This window comes from Pseudopodoces humilis, chromosome 1 (assembly GCF_049639895.1).
Source record: "Pseudopodoces humilis isolate 2021_Gansu_Grassland_sample_001 chromosome 1, ASM4963989v1, whole genome shotgun sequence".
NCBI lineage: Eukaryota > Metazoa > Chordata > Aves > Passeriformes > Paridae > Pseudopodoces > Pseudopodoces humilis.
The window spans coordinates 143,803,038-143,819,657 of record NC_142200.1 but is presented as its reverse complement, the minus strand read 5'-3'; the positions used below and the strand labels follow the sequence as shown (position 1 = coordinate 143,819,657).

Below are 16,620 nucleotides of genomic sequence, written 5' to 3'. Positions count from 1 at the left end.
TGTACCAAAAGAAAAAAAAGTTAAATGAAACGATAGGAAAGTGTTCAGGTGCCATGAGGCTGTCTGACCTTGAGCTCAACCCTTCTGCCACCTCACCTCCCACTTCCCAACCCACACTCCCTGAAGAAATGGCTTCTTTTCCTATCAGTTTTCTCTCACAGGAAATGCATGGAGAGAAAGGCTCACGTTGCCTGGTCACGATACAGATGTCAAAATGCCCCTTAAAACTACTGCACACAGACAAGCCTAAGACTTGTGTGAGTTCCTGCAGAGCTTTCAGATACAGGAGTACATTAGGAGGAAGTGGCCACAGTGAGCTAGGATTGCACTCAGAATGATTAAATTCAAGAAAAGCAATCCTTTTAGATATTTATTTTGTTGAACACCTGTGGGAGCATCTTCAGATACGAAGGCCTTTCTGCAATATTCAGAAACATACTCAAGGCAGTAAGAAGGCATAAAAATCTGTACTGAGGACAACCCCTGAGATGCCTCTTCTCCACTGTCTGTCAAAAAAACCAACTCAAACCGATCAACGCCAAAAAAATATAAAGAAGTACTGAAGACGTGATATAGTGCCAGAGCTCAGGCTTGGAGGTTTTTGTGTCCACTTGAGCTCTGCATTTCTAAAAATACATAAGCATACCCACAGATAGCAAAAAGGATGATAAGACACCTCCATAAAACCGTTGAGGGAATTGTGGGTCACTTCTCATATAGAAAATAAAGGGAAATGTAACCTTTCAGGTGTGGAAAAAGGCACAAGCAGAAAGGTTTGTTTTACTATGGATGTTTGAGAACAAAATTAAAGCTTAAAGCATGACAAGGGCCCTTCACATTTGACATTTCTGAAATCTTGGACAATCAAACACTGGAATATACTGCCTAGAGACAGCACAGCAATCCCATCACAGACAGCCCCTGCCAGGCTGGTTAAATACCAAGAATAACACAGCTATGTTTGATCCTGTGCAGCTGGATGGATCAAACATCTCCAGGTCCCTTCCAGCCACGTGATTCTTGAACTTTAAAAACAGCCTAAACTCTCCTGTGAAATGGAATTTAAAGTCTGAAGCTGTTTAAGTTACAGACAGTTTAGGAAGCATGGTGGTCAGGGGTTTAAGATGCAAAAATTGCCCTTCAGTCAAGCCATTAAGCAATTGAAAATTACTTACAAATTACATAATGAGCATACTTAGCTATAAACAATCCCCACTGGCCTAAAGCAGAGGGTTCAAAATAATTGCACACCTGTCTTAAAACACAGGGCAGTGATGCCTCTGAATGTAGAGCAACCTCCATCACTTTCCCTACCTCAGCTATTTTAGAAATGCAACCAATTTGAGAATCTCAAAAGCAGGTTAAATTGGGAGGAGGAAGAAGAGAGGAACACAACTATTTGTACCAATTACTGACAGGATAATTTAAAATGACAGATTCTTCTTTTTTCATTGCTTTTAACAAAAAAAGGCACAAAACTCTGCTATAAATCACACTTTACCTTTATTGAAAACACAGTAAAAAAAAAGTTTCCTACAAAACATTCAGTGTAACATTTCAAACAAAGGAAAAAAACATATTACCACTGCTTTCCACAAAACAAAAAAATCAGCCTAGCTAAGGCAACAGATATTTTCAATTTCTTTTGTAACACAACAAAATACCCACAACAGAGAACATTATAAATCATAATTCTGGATGACCTAAAATGAACCAGGAAGGGTTTGGTGGGGAGAAGGTATCTACACCGAAAACTGTTGTGATTGAAATAACACTCAAAGCACAATTTTTCAGCCGAGTTATACCTTGGTCAGATACATCCAATTGAAAAGAAAAGAAAGAAAAGAAAGTTGTTTGAAAGAAAAAGTCAGTTGTGAAAGAAAAGTCAGTTGCTCAAGAATGTGGAGTTTACAAAACCTAAAGCACAAATCAGACCAAGAGGGAACCACCAGTTCCATTCAGCACCTCCCACCCTCACACGGTTTATGGATTGTGCGTCATTTTTAATTTTTTTTTGTAAACTGTGATATTAACCAGTAACACTGCAGTGACAAACCTGAATGTGCACAGTGAAGGTACCTGCTGCCATCATCACAGCCCAGTCAGCAGCACCAACAGCTAAGAATTGTGGTTTTATGGTCATGCCACCCAAGCACACATGAAGCCAATTCCATGTGACAGGGATCAGGGTGCCAGCAGCACCCTGAGAATATCCTCAGTCTCCTCACTGGGAATTTAAAAGACAAATTTTTTAATTTTTAAAGACAAGAGCAACATGTGATTTCTGTTTAGGTGGTATGCGGTTGGGTCCCAGACCCCACAGGAAAGGAAATGCACCTTTTTTGTGTACATGTGTTTCATACACACACACACCAAGATTTCTCATGACCCAAACATATCTTCTTTTTCTATCCACTTCTCTTTAAAGCAACACAAATCACACCAAATAAGGCAAAAATACTTTGGAACCTACCTTTAAGAAAGTAAAAGTGGCTGAATTTTTTTTGTTATACAAAGCCAAGGAGGAGAAAGTACTCACTAAGATTTTGTGACTCTTAATAATTTTGGTCCAAACTGGAATAAACTCATGGTTATGGGGGAAAAGGGAAATCATGCACGGGCTAGTTTTCTTCTTAAGCATTTAAACACACCCACTGAATCCACTGCACAAGTATCACCATCATGCCACTTCTCTAAATGGTCAATTCACATGGGGAGAGAGGACCCAAAATATGCTCACACACGTGAAATACAAAATTCCAGAGAACAGGGGAAGAGCCTCACCTCGGCACCTCGTAAAGCCTGACCCTGATGAGAAAACAAGAGCTGACAACAAAGTGTATCCACCTCCCACTAAGGGAGGCAGTGAGAGCTGAGGTCTCTCTGTACATCCCACAGCAGATGAGCTGCAGAGCAGGCCCACAAGAGGAGCCAGCCTGCAGTGACAGCCACCCCAGGGGCTCCCAGCAGCCCAACCAGCTCGTTCCCCTCACTGAAAAGTGGGGCTGTGCCCTCATACCACTGGAAGCTAAAAGCACAAATAGATGCAATGGCTAAACCCTCTCATTCATGATTCAAACTGACTTGAACTCCTGGTAATTTGTTAGAGGACCCTCTAGTGACAGGATTGCTTAAATGGAGCCTAGTGGTAAAATATTAATAAAAGTGAACGTTTTTGTAGTGGAAGAACAGTTCTAACAAGGGTATCTCTCTGTACAGGCTACATGGGAAAAGAAAAACATTAAAATCAAAGCAAGTGGCCCAATACTTCAATAGCTGGTACCTATGGAAGCAGGGAATAGATGAGGAATGCAAAATAAAGTCCTGTTCAGGAGAGAAACTTCATCCAGTGATGTCGACTATAAAACTTAATGTAATGGGGGTAGGGAGAAAAGCAACAGCAACGCTTGGGCTTAGTGATCAACAAACACCTAGAAGCAGCATTCCAAAGTGCTCAAGTAGGTACATATCTACATTCAGATACCTAAAAGCCTTTAAGAATTAGGATTTCCTAATTTCTATGTTGAAGTAAGGCCTTCATACAGACAGTTTCTAAATAGCTTGGAATTCAGTATGCCAAGAATATCAGCATTTACAGAATATTTCTCACACTATCTCTTTGACTGTTTGGAGTCACCTTCTATATTTGTTAAAACATTTAATGCTATATATATTTTTTAAAAATTATGAGCACTAAATGAAACTAAAAAGTTACGATAAAATAAGGTAATTAACACAAAAGTAGCAAGCATTCTCAGGTTTCTGTTGCCAAGACAGAGATACCTTCAGAAGTTCACAGGCTTCTATAAAAGTCCAAGATGCTGTTTCATTGTGAATCACAAAGGAGGTTTCAAGAAGTGATGAATTTTTTTTTCAGTGTCAGTGAATTACTGGCTTATTTAAAGAACATACAATTGACATTTGTATACTAATGATACACGATCTTCTTTCTCTTTGAAAGAAGAGTTTTAGGTGCTACAGTTGTGAAATATTTCAAAACCCTTCAATTAAAATTGCCTTTAATATGTTTTCTTACAGTACATAAATCAAATCTATGTGGATTCTTCTTCTATTTCATGTTTTTCCTGTCTCAAGGGGGCAAGGTAGAAAAGGGGACAGAAGCTGTATCACCATGTGGCTGGTGGCTGTGGCCTTAGTTTGCACTTGCTGAATGGGATACATTTTTGTAAAGTTCAAATCCTGACAATGTGACTGAGATAACCTGCCAGATTACCAACAGCAACTACAATGTTCACGGGTTGGGGAGGGAAGTCAGTGTAGGTAATATTGTCTCAACTCAGCACTAAAATAACAACATAAATCCTAACACTAGGAGGTAGGGAATCTTATTTCATTGAAGCAATTAAAGCTTCACAGTTCACATTAACACTTTTAAATAAAACTAAGAGCATTTCTTTTTGAAGAGGTTATTTACATGGCCTTCATGTCCTGTCTCTGTTTAGAGTATTTCATCTTGATTTTAAAAAATGCTATTTTCAAGATCAGAGACTATGGTAAATAGAATTTAGCTGTTTTCTTGTTATTTCAAAATTTTAGACACCAGTCCACTAAGGGTAAGGCTCAGCTGCTGTACATACACCACCACCCCACTTCTGGAAGAGGAAGAAGAGATGGGAAATAACCTAGAGCATGCTTCAACAACTCAAGGAAAGACACATGCAGGAAGAGGCCAACAACTTTCTTTTTCTACCTTATTCCTTTCTAATTTAGACTGTAAATTCCTTAAGAAAAGGGCCATTGTGTCTTCACAGCACTGGGCACATGTGAGCACCTCAAGCAGCATCAGCTGCTGCACTGCCTCACAGGTGAGTGGCAGAGACATGGTGGGATGGACAGGGGCTGCAGCCACTCCTGGTGACACACGAGAGGACGTGTCCCCAGGATCTGCTCCCGTGTCCATCCTGCCAAGCACCTGCTGCAGGAGCTCCTGCCTGCACAGGCAGCCCAGCCCTCCCTCCACCGGTGCTCCAGGTGGTACTTGGGAACCAGACATGGAAAACAACTTGTCAAATCTTTTAATCTCTATGACACTAAAACAGCCAACAGGCTCAAAGGTATCAGAGGAACAGGGCCAACGATAAACAGCACATTACAGACAGTAAACAAAGTTCCCTATGAACGCAAAACTGTAATTTGTACATTAAACCAATACTATTATTTTTTAGCTTAAAGTGATAAGCATGTGTGCTTTATGCTTAAAAACCCCACAAATATTACAGTTCTGCAATTGCATTTAATATTGTGCTACCAACACAGAAAAAAAAGCCAAAAAACAGCTAAATTAAAACACTCAGTTTACATCTATTTTTTGGTCTTGTGTGGTATCTAGTTGAAGATGGAAGCATTGATGTGCTTTTTGCCTCGTAAGAAGTGAGGCAGATGTTAATGTTACTAAGATCAGCTGTATATACCTTGAAGGTATAGACCACCTGACTCTACATGAGTCAAAATACTAGGAATGTATTGTCAATATCCATTAATGAATTACCAGTTGCTTGTACTTAAGTGACCATATGCTTCTGTGAAAAGTATACAGTGACCTGTATCTTGCATGCAGTGACAAAGCTTTGCATAAGCATTTCATTTTCAAGGCCAAAGGCATATTTTAATGTAGACAGTGTCACAATATCAGCAGTTGATTTTAAAACAAAACACTGTCAGTAGTTACACAGGGTAGTTCTGAATTTCTCACCTATCTTGGAAACCACACAGCACCTCAACCATCCCAAACAGTCCAGGATAAAGTTTTCCCTAACTTAGCCTTAACCCACACACCTGCCTGCAGAATCCAGCAGAAGGGGTGGGGATAGTCGAGGCTCTAACATTTGTTTTGAAAAAGAGTTTTTAAAGTCTTGCCTGAAGCTTGGGTGCTTCTCGGCAGGAACTGCCCCTGCTCAGTTGAAGTAATTGCCTAACTCACTTGCAGAAGCCACACACACATTATAGTCCACCTTCTTCTGTGTTCTTGGGTCACTGATGCCATGACAAACACCTCTCCAAAGGCACAAAGAACAAGACCTATGCTGGTTCATACTCCTAGGTTTATTCCTAATATTAATTTCTTCAGAGTGTATTAACTGTCTTAGCATTTTGACAGAAATATTTCTATAAAGCTAACTGGCCTCACACACCACGATTCACCTGAACAATTAAGACATGAGAACAATTTTGGTCATACAATGAGTTGCATGAAAAAGTGAACACATGTCACCAGTTTTTAACTATGATGCCAATACATAAGGCTACAAGCTCTGAGAATACCTGACTGATGCCCCTAATAATGTATCTCCCAGTATTTTAAATATAAACTCATTTTAGAACAACTTTTAATTATAGCTCTCTGTTATTGGTTGTAGAACTTAAAGATTTCTCACTAAAGTGTCAGCATTAAACAAAGAAAAGATGCTTGTAAATCTTAGTGAAATCAAGTAATTTTACTTTTTCTTTCAAGACTTGATACAACCCATCAACAGTCAGTTCAATAAACCTTGAATTTATACTAATCACACACACACAAAAAAAAAAGTAATTCTCTAGAATCATGTTTACTACAGAAATATTTACATTATGCCCCAGTTCAAGTCAGAAAAGGCAGCTGCAATAATGAGAAATCCTCATGTGTACTGGAGCGTGATTTTTGAAGCACTTTAGGGGAAAAACAACCAAGCAGACATTCACACACACAGCAATAAGGTCTACAGCCCAGAGCAGTCATCTCAGGAGAAAAGCCAAAGAGTTTCTGACACAAGGTTTACCTTATTTTGGAACCACACTGGAAACCAAGGTGTCACCAACTAAGACCTCAAACTACAGACAGGCAGATTTGTTTTACACAAACAGGAAATGAACAGGAAAATTTTCTGGCTCCCCACGTGACGGGCACTCACTGAAGGTGTCCCCATTCCAGTCTGTTTGAAGATTACTTGCAGCTGAGCAGGACAAAAGTGCAACCAGATTTTGAATACTTACTTCGTATTTTTCTTTACTATAAACTGCTTAAAGGATTCCTAAGGCTGCAAGGAAATGCTACAAGAAAGGACATTATCACTCACTGATGCCATCTTGAATCTAAGGCCTCTGAGCAGTTACACTGTAACACTGCAGAAATTCAAACTACCAAGACTGAACATACAAGTTTCACTTACCAAACCACCTACTGTCACCTCTATAACCTTAGAATTTAATTTATGATATCTACACATATGGGCCTATATACATGTTCATGTGTACATTAAAAAACAGGATAGTGACAGATAACTGGATTATGCCACTGAACAGAAATCCTGGTAACTGAAGTATAAATTCAGAGGAATTTACTTTGAATTAAAGATTGTAGAAAACTGTAACTGCAGCCTCCTAGGCCTGTGCTCCTTGCATTGATTCCAGGTACTGCTTACACACATCAAGAAGTGTGAAGCTCTTACTTGATGGGAAAGTTCATGCAGAATTTCACAGGGGGTACTGGGCAGGGGAAGGGACCTCCAGGGCACAACTGTTCACAGAACTGTGAGAGCTGTGACAGGGGGTCTACACAGCTTTTGACAAAGCATACTAGGCTCAGATTTAACACTGAAGTTAATCTTCATCTTGGATTTCCATAAGACATCATTTGACCACCAATAAAGCAAGCTGGCATTTAGAGCTAAGGACAGAGAGCTGAAAACACTGGCCTGCCAAGAAAGCTCCATGACACAGCCTACTGCATCCAGCACCGAGAGAACTGTGATCTTTCCTGTCTTTTTTAACTCACTCTCAGTAGAGCTGTTTATCTCCTGTCACGGAGAATGACTCCAGGTACTTTACACTGTCAGTAAGGATCATATTGGCCTTCAAGTGTATGTTTTCTTATTTTCTTTTTTCAATCAAGTCACAAAGTTATTCTTTATAGCTGTGTTTGTGTAACACAGGAGGTACTGTGCATTCAAATGGTAGCAAGTTTAAAAATAAGGATGTGAAACTTTCAACAAATAAAAAGGAATGCATTTTTCTCTTCAGCTTCCAGTCTTCAAGGCACCTCCTGCATTAACTTACTGGGAAATAAACAAGCAGACCAAAAGTTCACTGGAAAGAGAAGAATCTGACACACCTAATTTCCTCAGAAGCACACAGCATCAAAATGAGACAAGGCTCAAACCAAACTAACAACTAAAAGCAATATAAAAATGCTGATGAGATGACAGGAATGCCATGAGGTTGATGTTTTCAGCTCTGTTGATTGTAGGTGATTGTTATCACAGTGTTTTCTGATGGCCATTTGCAGAAGGCTTTGTCTCCGAGTCTCTTGGATTGTTTGACAGATGAAGTTTATCTAATCCTGCAAAACATTACAGAATAAGGAAAAACTAAGACTCCCCCTTGTTTCAGGCACACAGGTATCCAAAAGAACACAGACAATCCAAATTCTACTTTGTGATTGTGGACTTCACATTTGCTGAAGACCAGAACTGATGTTCTACCTCCCTGTAAAGATTGCTTCTGGGAAACTCCCTCAGTGTTGTTTAAGTGAGAAAATCCATTACAGTGGGCAAGCATGGAATACAGAGAATCCTAACTTTCCACTTTTTAAATCACAGGCTCAGATGTTAAGAACCAAGAAAGATTTGCAATAATTTACCTTGTCACCTACAAAGACCTAAATAATTACCTATTTATTTTAAACTATAACATCTTTTGTAAATCATCCACTGCTGATCTTAAAGTCACTGGTGATGACCAGATCACTTCTCTGAACTATTTATATGTCTAACTACATTTTTTAGGACTACACTATTACTGATTTAGCTCTGTTTCCAGCCATTTGTTCTTATTGCACAATTCTCTACCCTGAGTGCTAATTCAAGTCTCACATCCTGCCCCAGGGAAGCAGCTGAATTACTCTTTTTCCTTTTTTTTTCTTGGGAGGGGGGGAAGATGAAGAAAGCTGGTGAACTTAGCCATATTTCATTCAAAAGAGGTATGATGTCAGTCCTTTCTTGCTTGCTACAGTTACTCTCTAAAATCTCCTATCAAGTCTCTAAAGCTATGAATAAAACCTGGAGTTTCTTACTCATTTTGTGTAGACTACACTGAATGCTTTACTGAAGTGCCATGATGTATAAAGTTAAATCTCTTGCACTGTTGGAATTGAAATTCCAAAATTGACTGCACTACCACAAAACCAAAATCTCTTTAATATTGTCTTATTTGTAGTCTTAACACGTGAATTTTTTGGTCATAGGCCAATTTTGGTTCTCATTCTTTGAATTCCATGGGACAGTTTTTAACAGACACCATTTGTGATGCACAGCATTGAAAACAAACCAAATTTGTGCCAGGAAAGTTCACATTTCAGGGTTTGAGAGTCTCTACTTGTGTCAAATCCAGTGACCATTACCTTACTATGACTGCACTTCTGTGTTTGTTAATCTGCCTTCAACATCTGTATTTTTTACTGAACACTTTAATTATTTTACAACTATTTTAAACTAATCTTCCACCAGCACTCTGAGAAGTGCTTGGATTTTGTTTCAGCATCACAACTCTGAAAGCAGTTAACTAACATGAAAACTAACATGAGTAACTTCCAAATGAAGCAAACTGAACCCTCAATTACAAAAACCACTAAAGTTTCAACATTAATCCTTTCAATTTAAGCAAATACTACTCTAAGGATCTAAAGAGAGGAGCTTTGTTAATTACAAAAATAAGGCAACAACAATAAAAAAATAAAAATTTATCCTCTTAGTATCAAATGTGTTTCAATCCTTTCTTCTATGGTCAAGAAATATCAATGCAAAATTTGATTAAATTTTTGATGAAATCAGGTACAGGTTTTACTCAGCCACTTCCTAAGGTTCTATATATTCTGTACAAAGATTTTCTGAATAGATGTTCCAAAAAAAGTATGACAACAAAGCAGTTAAGATCATACCTAACTATGTCTAGGTAATTAATAAGCTGCTTTAAACAAAAAAGAAAAAAGCCAACCCATACACAAGCTGAAGTTTCAATTTGGAATAATTGCTCATAGCAATGAGAATGTTTCTGAAGAAAAGACTGAAAATCCAACTGGAGATCAATAATTACCACAGGTGTATCACTAAAATCAACATTTTACCCTAGCTCTGGACTCTTCAAAAAACAACACAATGTTATTCATCCTCACACCTTAACTTTGAGAAATTTCCACCAGAAAAAATGTATTCTGTGAGCTGTGACAGAACATTACCAGTAGCACATCAAGGTGTCAGTGGTGGAGAAAGAGAGTGGTCAAGCACCCAGTGAACTTTCAGGGCTGTGTTACCTAATGCCTTCAGGAGCTCTTCTCGCACAGCAGAAGTGAATTTTCTGACCAGACACAACGTTGTCATGATAGCAAAGAGCAAGTTGTAAGATAACACAATATAGAAGTTCCCCAGCCAGTTGAACCTTCCAAAGTCTCCAAGGAGATCGAATCTGGTGATTCCTGTTATTATAAATATATAAAAATGTAATATAATAATATATAAATACATAGAATATATAATAAAGTATTTTAATATTTTTTTAAAAAATAAATATTTCTAACTTTTTTTAAGAAATGCAAAAATTTCCTTCTATTACATTTACATTTGGATGCAAAATTCTTACAGACAGCACACCAAAAGACACATGGCTAAACACAAAAGACAATGTTGGTTGGTCACTACAAAACTGTAAGACACCTTCATCAAAATATTTTTTAAATTTCATAGTAAAATGGTTGAATAATGGGAGTTGAAATGAATTGTCTATTCTAGGTAAGAACTTTATAATTTCAGTAAATGTGACTAGGAAAAAAACAGCTTTAGTATGAAAACTACTTGAAACCTCAGTTTCTATAAAATCCTTCATGATTCCAGGAACACAAATGAAATGCACCTTGAGCTTTTTTTTTTTTTTTAAAAAAGATATAAGGAGCAAACAGCCTTTCTATGAGAGCCACAACATCTTATGGTAAACACTAAACCTTTTAAGTGTTCTTCCAGAGCACTGCTTTTGAAACCCAAGTTTAAAGACATCTTTCCGTCTGCAGTTTTTCTCCTGGATACAACCACCACTAGAAGGAAAAGAGGCTGAAAGATGGTGCTGACAGGTCTCCTTCACAGGGCACCTCCAGCCCTGACACTTGGGCTTTGTGCTGATCAAAGGCCTGTCAATCACTAATTAAGCTGAACGACATTTTTCTGAAACATGGAAGCATCTGCAGGGTGTAGGGCCCATTGCAGAAGGCAGAAGAGGAAGAAGCACAGGTTGCTCCTTTGTCAGGTGTCATGGAGTACTGCACTGAACACATGGCAGAACATTGAGATGACAGCCACATGACCATTGTCTAGGTTTCAAAAGCTGTTGTATTCCCAAAAGTCCTTTGGCACAGATGATGTCAAAAGGAAGTGTGCCCTCACAGAAGTGCAGAAGCAGGAAGCTGACCCTGTCCCAGAACTAAAATGGCAGCAGCAAACGAGGCAATGACAAAGCAGCCCCAGCTCTGAAACTCCTGAAAGCTCCTGATTTTCTATCATCTTATTTTGAAAGTGTTTTGAGGCTTTTAAAAACTGACTTCAAAAGTGATAATAAATGAAGAGACAGAATTAAGGTTCAGTTGTACTTCTTCCAAGGGTAAACCTGACACTCTCACTGTATCTGTATACCCAAGACTTGCAAGCCAGCTATCACACTGTTAAAAGATACACACACTTGTTATACACAGCATCAGTCATTTAAATTAAAACATGAGAATTGAATTTGGTATCTAAGGAAAAAATACTGAAATTAAAACAAGTTGTTTCAAAGAATGAAACAAAACAATCACTGATGAAAACAGCAAAAGAGGCAGGGAGAAATATTAAAAAAAGCACAGAAGGTCTCAGCACAGAAAGAAGAAACCATCTGTCTGAATTAACTGGTAAAGAGATGAAGGACAATAAACACAGAGCTGCTTTCCCACTTGAAGGAAAACGGTGTCCTTAACATCCCCAAAGCAGCAAGCAGTGTCAGACTATGAAGCCACATGAAAATTAAGAAAGTCAGGTTTGAATGTACAGGCTTCCAAAACTAAAGGAAAAGGAACGAAACAGGCAGAGCACTGGAATTCTCTGGAAAAGGAGTAACATTTGTTGATACATAGTGGTCCAGAAAAACAGTGAGCCGTGGAGCAGTGTTACAAGGACAAAGAAATGAACCCTGACACTTCTGTTAGAGTAGGTAGGGAAATTATTGTCCATAAATTACATTCAATTTCTTCTTACAAACAGAAAAAGTCACTGCTCTTCAGAAAAGTGACATAGTAACAGTCTGTAAACTCATGGGAGGAAAAGGTTAAAAAGGTTTTGATTACTTTCTTACAGAAGCAGCCTCTACTCAGCCCACAGAGAAAAAAAACAAGATTTTTAGTAACTCTTCAGTAATTGAACAAAAACTTGCATATCTAATGGCACAAGTACATACACACAAAAGTTGATGAAATTTTATCAAATAAACAGTTAAAAATTCCTCAGGTTAAACGTAAGTAGTAGGCTTTAGACAGCACACACAAATAAAATTTAAATCCCCATTTGCTTGCATGTAATACTCAAGTGTAGAATTCTAGGAAAATTTCCATATGCTAGAGTTCAATTTTCTCTGGAATTCTTTGGTTTTGTATTCTTGACTATTAAGTGCCTTGCTCCCAATTGTTTCTCTGTGATTAGCAGTATGGTGCTGGTGGGAAACATTTCAGAAGGGCTACTAAAAGGCTGAAAAGTTCTGGGAAAATACAAGTTAACTTATTTAAGCAAAATAACTTAGTTTAAAATTTTCCTGGAGTTCTAGAAGAATGACAGATTAGACATATTCACCACCTATATATCTAATCAGAATGCTATGAAACATGTAAGAAACTATTTCCATTTTTTAAAGTTGAAGAAGGTCAGTACATGTATTAGATAACTTTTGCTTTTTCACCTTTCCCATAAGGATAAAGTCTAGTCTTTTCTGTATAGTCTAGAATCTCACTTTTTTAATAAAGTGAAAAGACTATGAATCTGCTTAACATATTTATTTCTTTTCATCTATTCAGTGCCACAGGGCAGTGGCATGTAGTGCAACACACATTGATATTTCTGCAAAGCACCACATGACTCACTGTACTCTAATACACTCTATTAATCCTGTTTGGACAGCTGTGACTGTGCATTTGTTAGCTGTGTGTTAATTGTTCCATCTTTTTTCTTCTTTTATTTATCTCTATGGCAAACTATTCAGGAATTTCACTTGTTAGTCAGGTTTTTAAGTGAGTTTTACCATTAATCTGTTTCCTATGAGACAACAATGGACACAGCGTGTACACTTACTGCCACAGAATCTGGTTATTATCAACTGGTAATCTCATGGATCATTTACAATTAATTTTATTTTCTTTTAAACAAGTCTTGAATGCAGTAACTTAGTGGACACAAACTTATGTTACAATTCTATTCCAAAACAGTGATTTTTCTATGTAACAGCTGGCTCCGCATGCTAGAACTATTTCACTTCTTAGGCCTTTATCATACTGGTTATATTTTAAAACTGCACTACTTTAAGTACTTGAATTACTCTTCTGCATTTTTGTGGAGTTTTACTACAGACTTTTTTAAAGTAAGTTCGAGAACACCTATTAAGATTCAATGCTCCAAAATGCATTACAGAGGGTTTGTCATTTGCTATAGAAATTATTTATAATTTATTAAAATGCTTCATCTGTAGATATACATAGTATCAGAATATACAATATAATTTACTGGAAAACTATGAACTACTCTTGACTCAAGAGTATTCTCCCTGAAAGGAAAAACCAACTACAGAACTACTGAGCACACACTGCTGATCTGTGGGCCCGAGCTCAAACTTCTAAGCTTGTACTTGAGACTTGTACAGCCTGAGGTGAAGATTCTTGTTTTGTTCTATTTAATGTTCCCAATGAAATTCACATTAGCTACAAGGATTCTGCATGACTTAAAACATGTAATAGCCTTGCAATTTAACTTCAAGAATTCAAGCTGAAGATTACCTAATTAAAGTGAAGATACAGCGCGTCTTTCCAACTGGTTAAAACAGCTTAACTACTTCAAATGCTACTGCCAATCCTTAGCAATAAAATCAGCTCTTCAGTTCTGCTATTGTAGACTCCAAATTGTTAAATTTTAAAAATTAAGTTAACAAAAAATACAAGGATGCTATTGTAAGGAAAGTAAAAGGAGCCTGGTATCACTGCTGATTAAAATTATTTAATGAGGAGTCATTAACAGTTTTTAAAAAGCAATTTGCACTCAGTGTTACCTCAAATTTCAGAAACCAAATCTCAAATGTATTTTTTGACAGTGAGCATGAAATTATTTCATACTGCTCTGGACAATCAGTTTTCCTATACTTTCATCTCACAATCCCGTTTTAAGAAGTTTCAAATCTGACCTTCTTGAATAACATATTCTCTAAAAATTGCTTAGAATATTTTCTTTTTAGAAAGTATGTTCTGCAGTTCATGTACATAGATGTATGTTCTACAGTTCATGTTCATGTAGAAATGAAGGCCAAAGATACATGCTCTTTCCACTGAAAGTGATGGCAAGTTACATACATACTATGGGAAATACAGCTACAGGCTCTTCTTTTTTTCTTGCATTTTTTAATTCAATTAAACATCTTTTAGAATGATGTGACTTCCATTGCACTTACCCAGTGTCCTTGACATCACTGGCAAAGCAGAGCTCAGCACCAAGATTGAGACACAATTTCCAATTATCTGTTTGAAAATGACAAACAGCATTTAAATGATAAATCGGATTTCTGAAGGGAACACAAAGAAAAACAGTGGTCAAGATGAAAAAGAATTCTTAAAAGGCACATTCTTCAAATTGAACCTAAAGCAATTTACAGTAACATACTGTTAGTCTTGCTGACTTCTGTCACTCCACTCCACATGGTTTTAAACAAGATGAAGATGATCCAAGAAAAAAATCAAATATGAATTCATGTGCTTTTAATCAAAGTGTTATGTATGCTCAGACTCAAAATTATTCAAAACAACCATGTTGCAAAGTATCAACTATTTACTTACTTCCTGTGAATGTTTTATAAAAGAACAATTCCATGGGCTTAGAATGGATGACTGATACATCAGCTTAAGCCTTGGATGTAACTGCTTGCAGGATTAGCATTATTTAAAAAATTACAACAAAGAGCTTCCTTTCAATTCAATGCCTGTTGTCTACTTTAAATAATACAAAAAAATTCACAGCTGTTAGATTTTACTCTTGTTCTTGTTCTTTAAAAAGAGTAATTGAAACCTTCTTTCACAAGGGATCATTTTCTTCAGGTCTGGTTCTATCAGAAGCCAAAAGGGAAAAAAAAACCGAAAACTTGAAAGTTGGTAGACGTTTGTACATTCACTATTTATTTCCACATTATTCCTGGTGTAAACAATCAACAGGAAATATTAAGAACATTCCAACTCTCTACTATTTATTACTTTAATCATTCTGCATGCATACCCATTTTCTCACTTCCAACAATTTGTAGTAAAAGTATCATAATCCATTACTTCAATAAAAAAATTAGAAACAATGAAACATACTGAAAAAATAATTAAATTCAACATCCGTTCCTTGGTTACTGATCACTTCCCCATGTCAGCTGTGGGAATATTTTGTCAAAAACCTAGGCATGTTCCTCCAAATTAGGTAACAGCATTGGTTATTCTAAAGCCAGTGCTAAACTGTAGAAAGTCAAATTAGCTTCAGATTGCAAAATGTTGCTGAATAGCCATCCTCAGTCTTAGTTTCATTATTAAAATTTGAATCACTTTGTCTTATTACTTCTAGCAACCACACTGTTCAGATCTCAAACAAGCTCCCTGAAGTACAGTTAACACAATCAAAGTTACTCATTAGCAGTAAGTTCCCTTTGAAGGGAAGTTCTTTCACTTGCTTTTCTATAGCCAGTTAACAAGCTCTGCCATTCCTGGCTTTTTACAAGTGAATGGATGCCATCCAAACTAAACAGAGCACATCCTTTTTCCCACTCATTCAGCATTTTGACAATCTTCCAGTTTGTGTTTACACAGCTTACAAACAAATACTGATCACTGCAAATGAGCCATTCAGGGCAATTAAATAAGAGAGTCAGCTTGTCTTGGGTGGCAAGAAAGACAGGAGGGGCCATCCCCATCCCAGACTGTACCTCACCTTTGTCATAGTTGTATCATCCTTCCTGGGAGTGAAATTCTCAAAAAAACGAAGACTGTAGAAGCCAACGACAGAAGATACCATAAGATAGCTGTGAGAATCAAGGAAAAAAGGAACCTCCAAGGAATGCAAGTTTCACTCAAGTTCTCACCAGTCTCAAAGTCTTAAGAACTAAAGAAAAAGGAAACAAAACCACTTCACGTGTTTGAGAAGGACTGACCTATCTTTCTTCTTTCCAGGTCAGTGTCTTGTTGTATTACCAGTGTCCCAGAAAACTAGATAAAATACTTGTTAACAGACAGAATTCTTTCAGAAAGGATACAAAATCAAAATGATTTCAAGTGCTGCTCCCACAAAGCCGAAGGTGGATAAGGAGGCATTTCCTATTCCAGGTCCCTAG

The 16,620-nt window shown here is 37.4% G+C and overlaps 1 protein-coding gene across 4 annotated transcripts in view; it reads right to left on the bottom strand.

The window, feature by feature from the left end:
• Positions 1–1,486: 1,486 nt before the first annotated feature.
• Positions 1,487–16,620, bottom strand: part of LMBR1 (limb development membrane protein 1) — a 67,795-nt gene continuing 52,661 nt past the window's right edge. For all 4 annotated transcript variants that reach the window (XM_005528529.3, XM_088052174.1, XM_088052183.1 and 1 more), the window contains 5 exons: positions 16,543–16,616; positions 16,221–16,311; positions 14,713–14,779; positions 10,304–10,465; positions 1,487–8,335 (listed from right to left, as the gene is read on the bottom strand). In XM_005528529.3, coding sequence (XP_005528586.1) covers positions 8,253–8,335; positions 10,304–10,465; positions 14,713–14,779; positions 16,221–16,311; positions 16,543–16,616 — 477 coding nt within the window. In that variant the 3' untranslated portion in view covers positions 1,487–8,252. The remainder of the gene's footprint in view (positions 8,336–10,303; positions 10,466–14,712; positions 14,780–16,220; positions 16,312–16,542; positions 16,617–16,620) is intronic.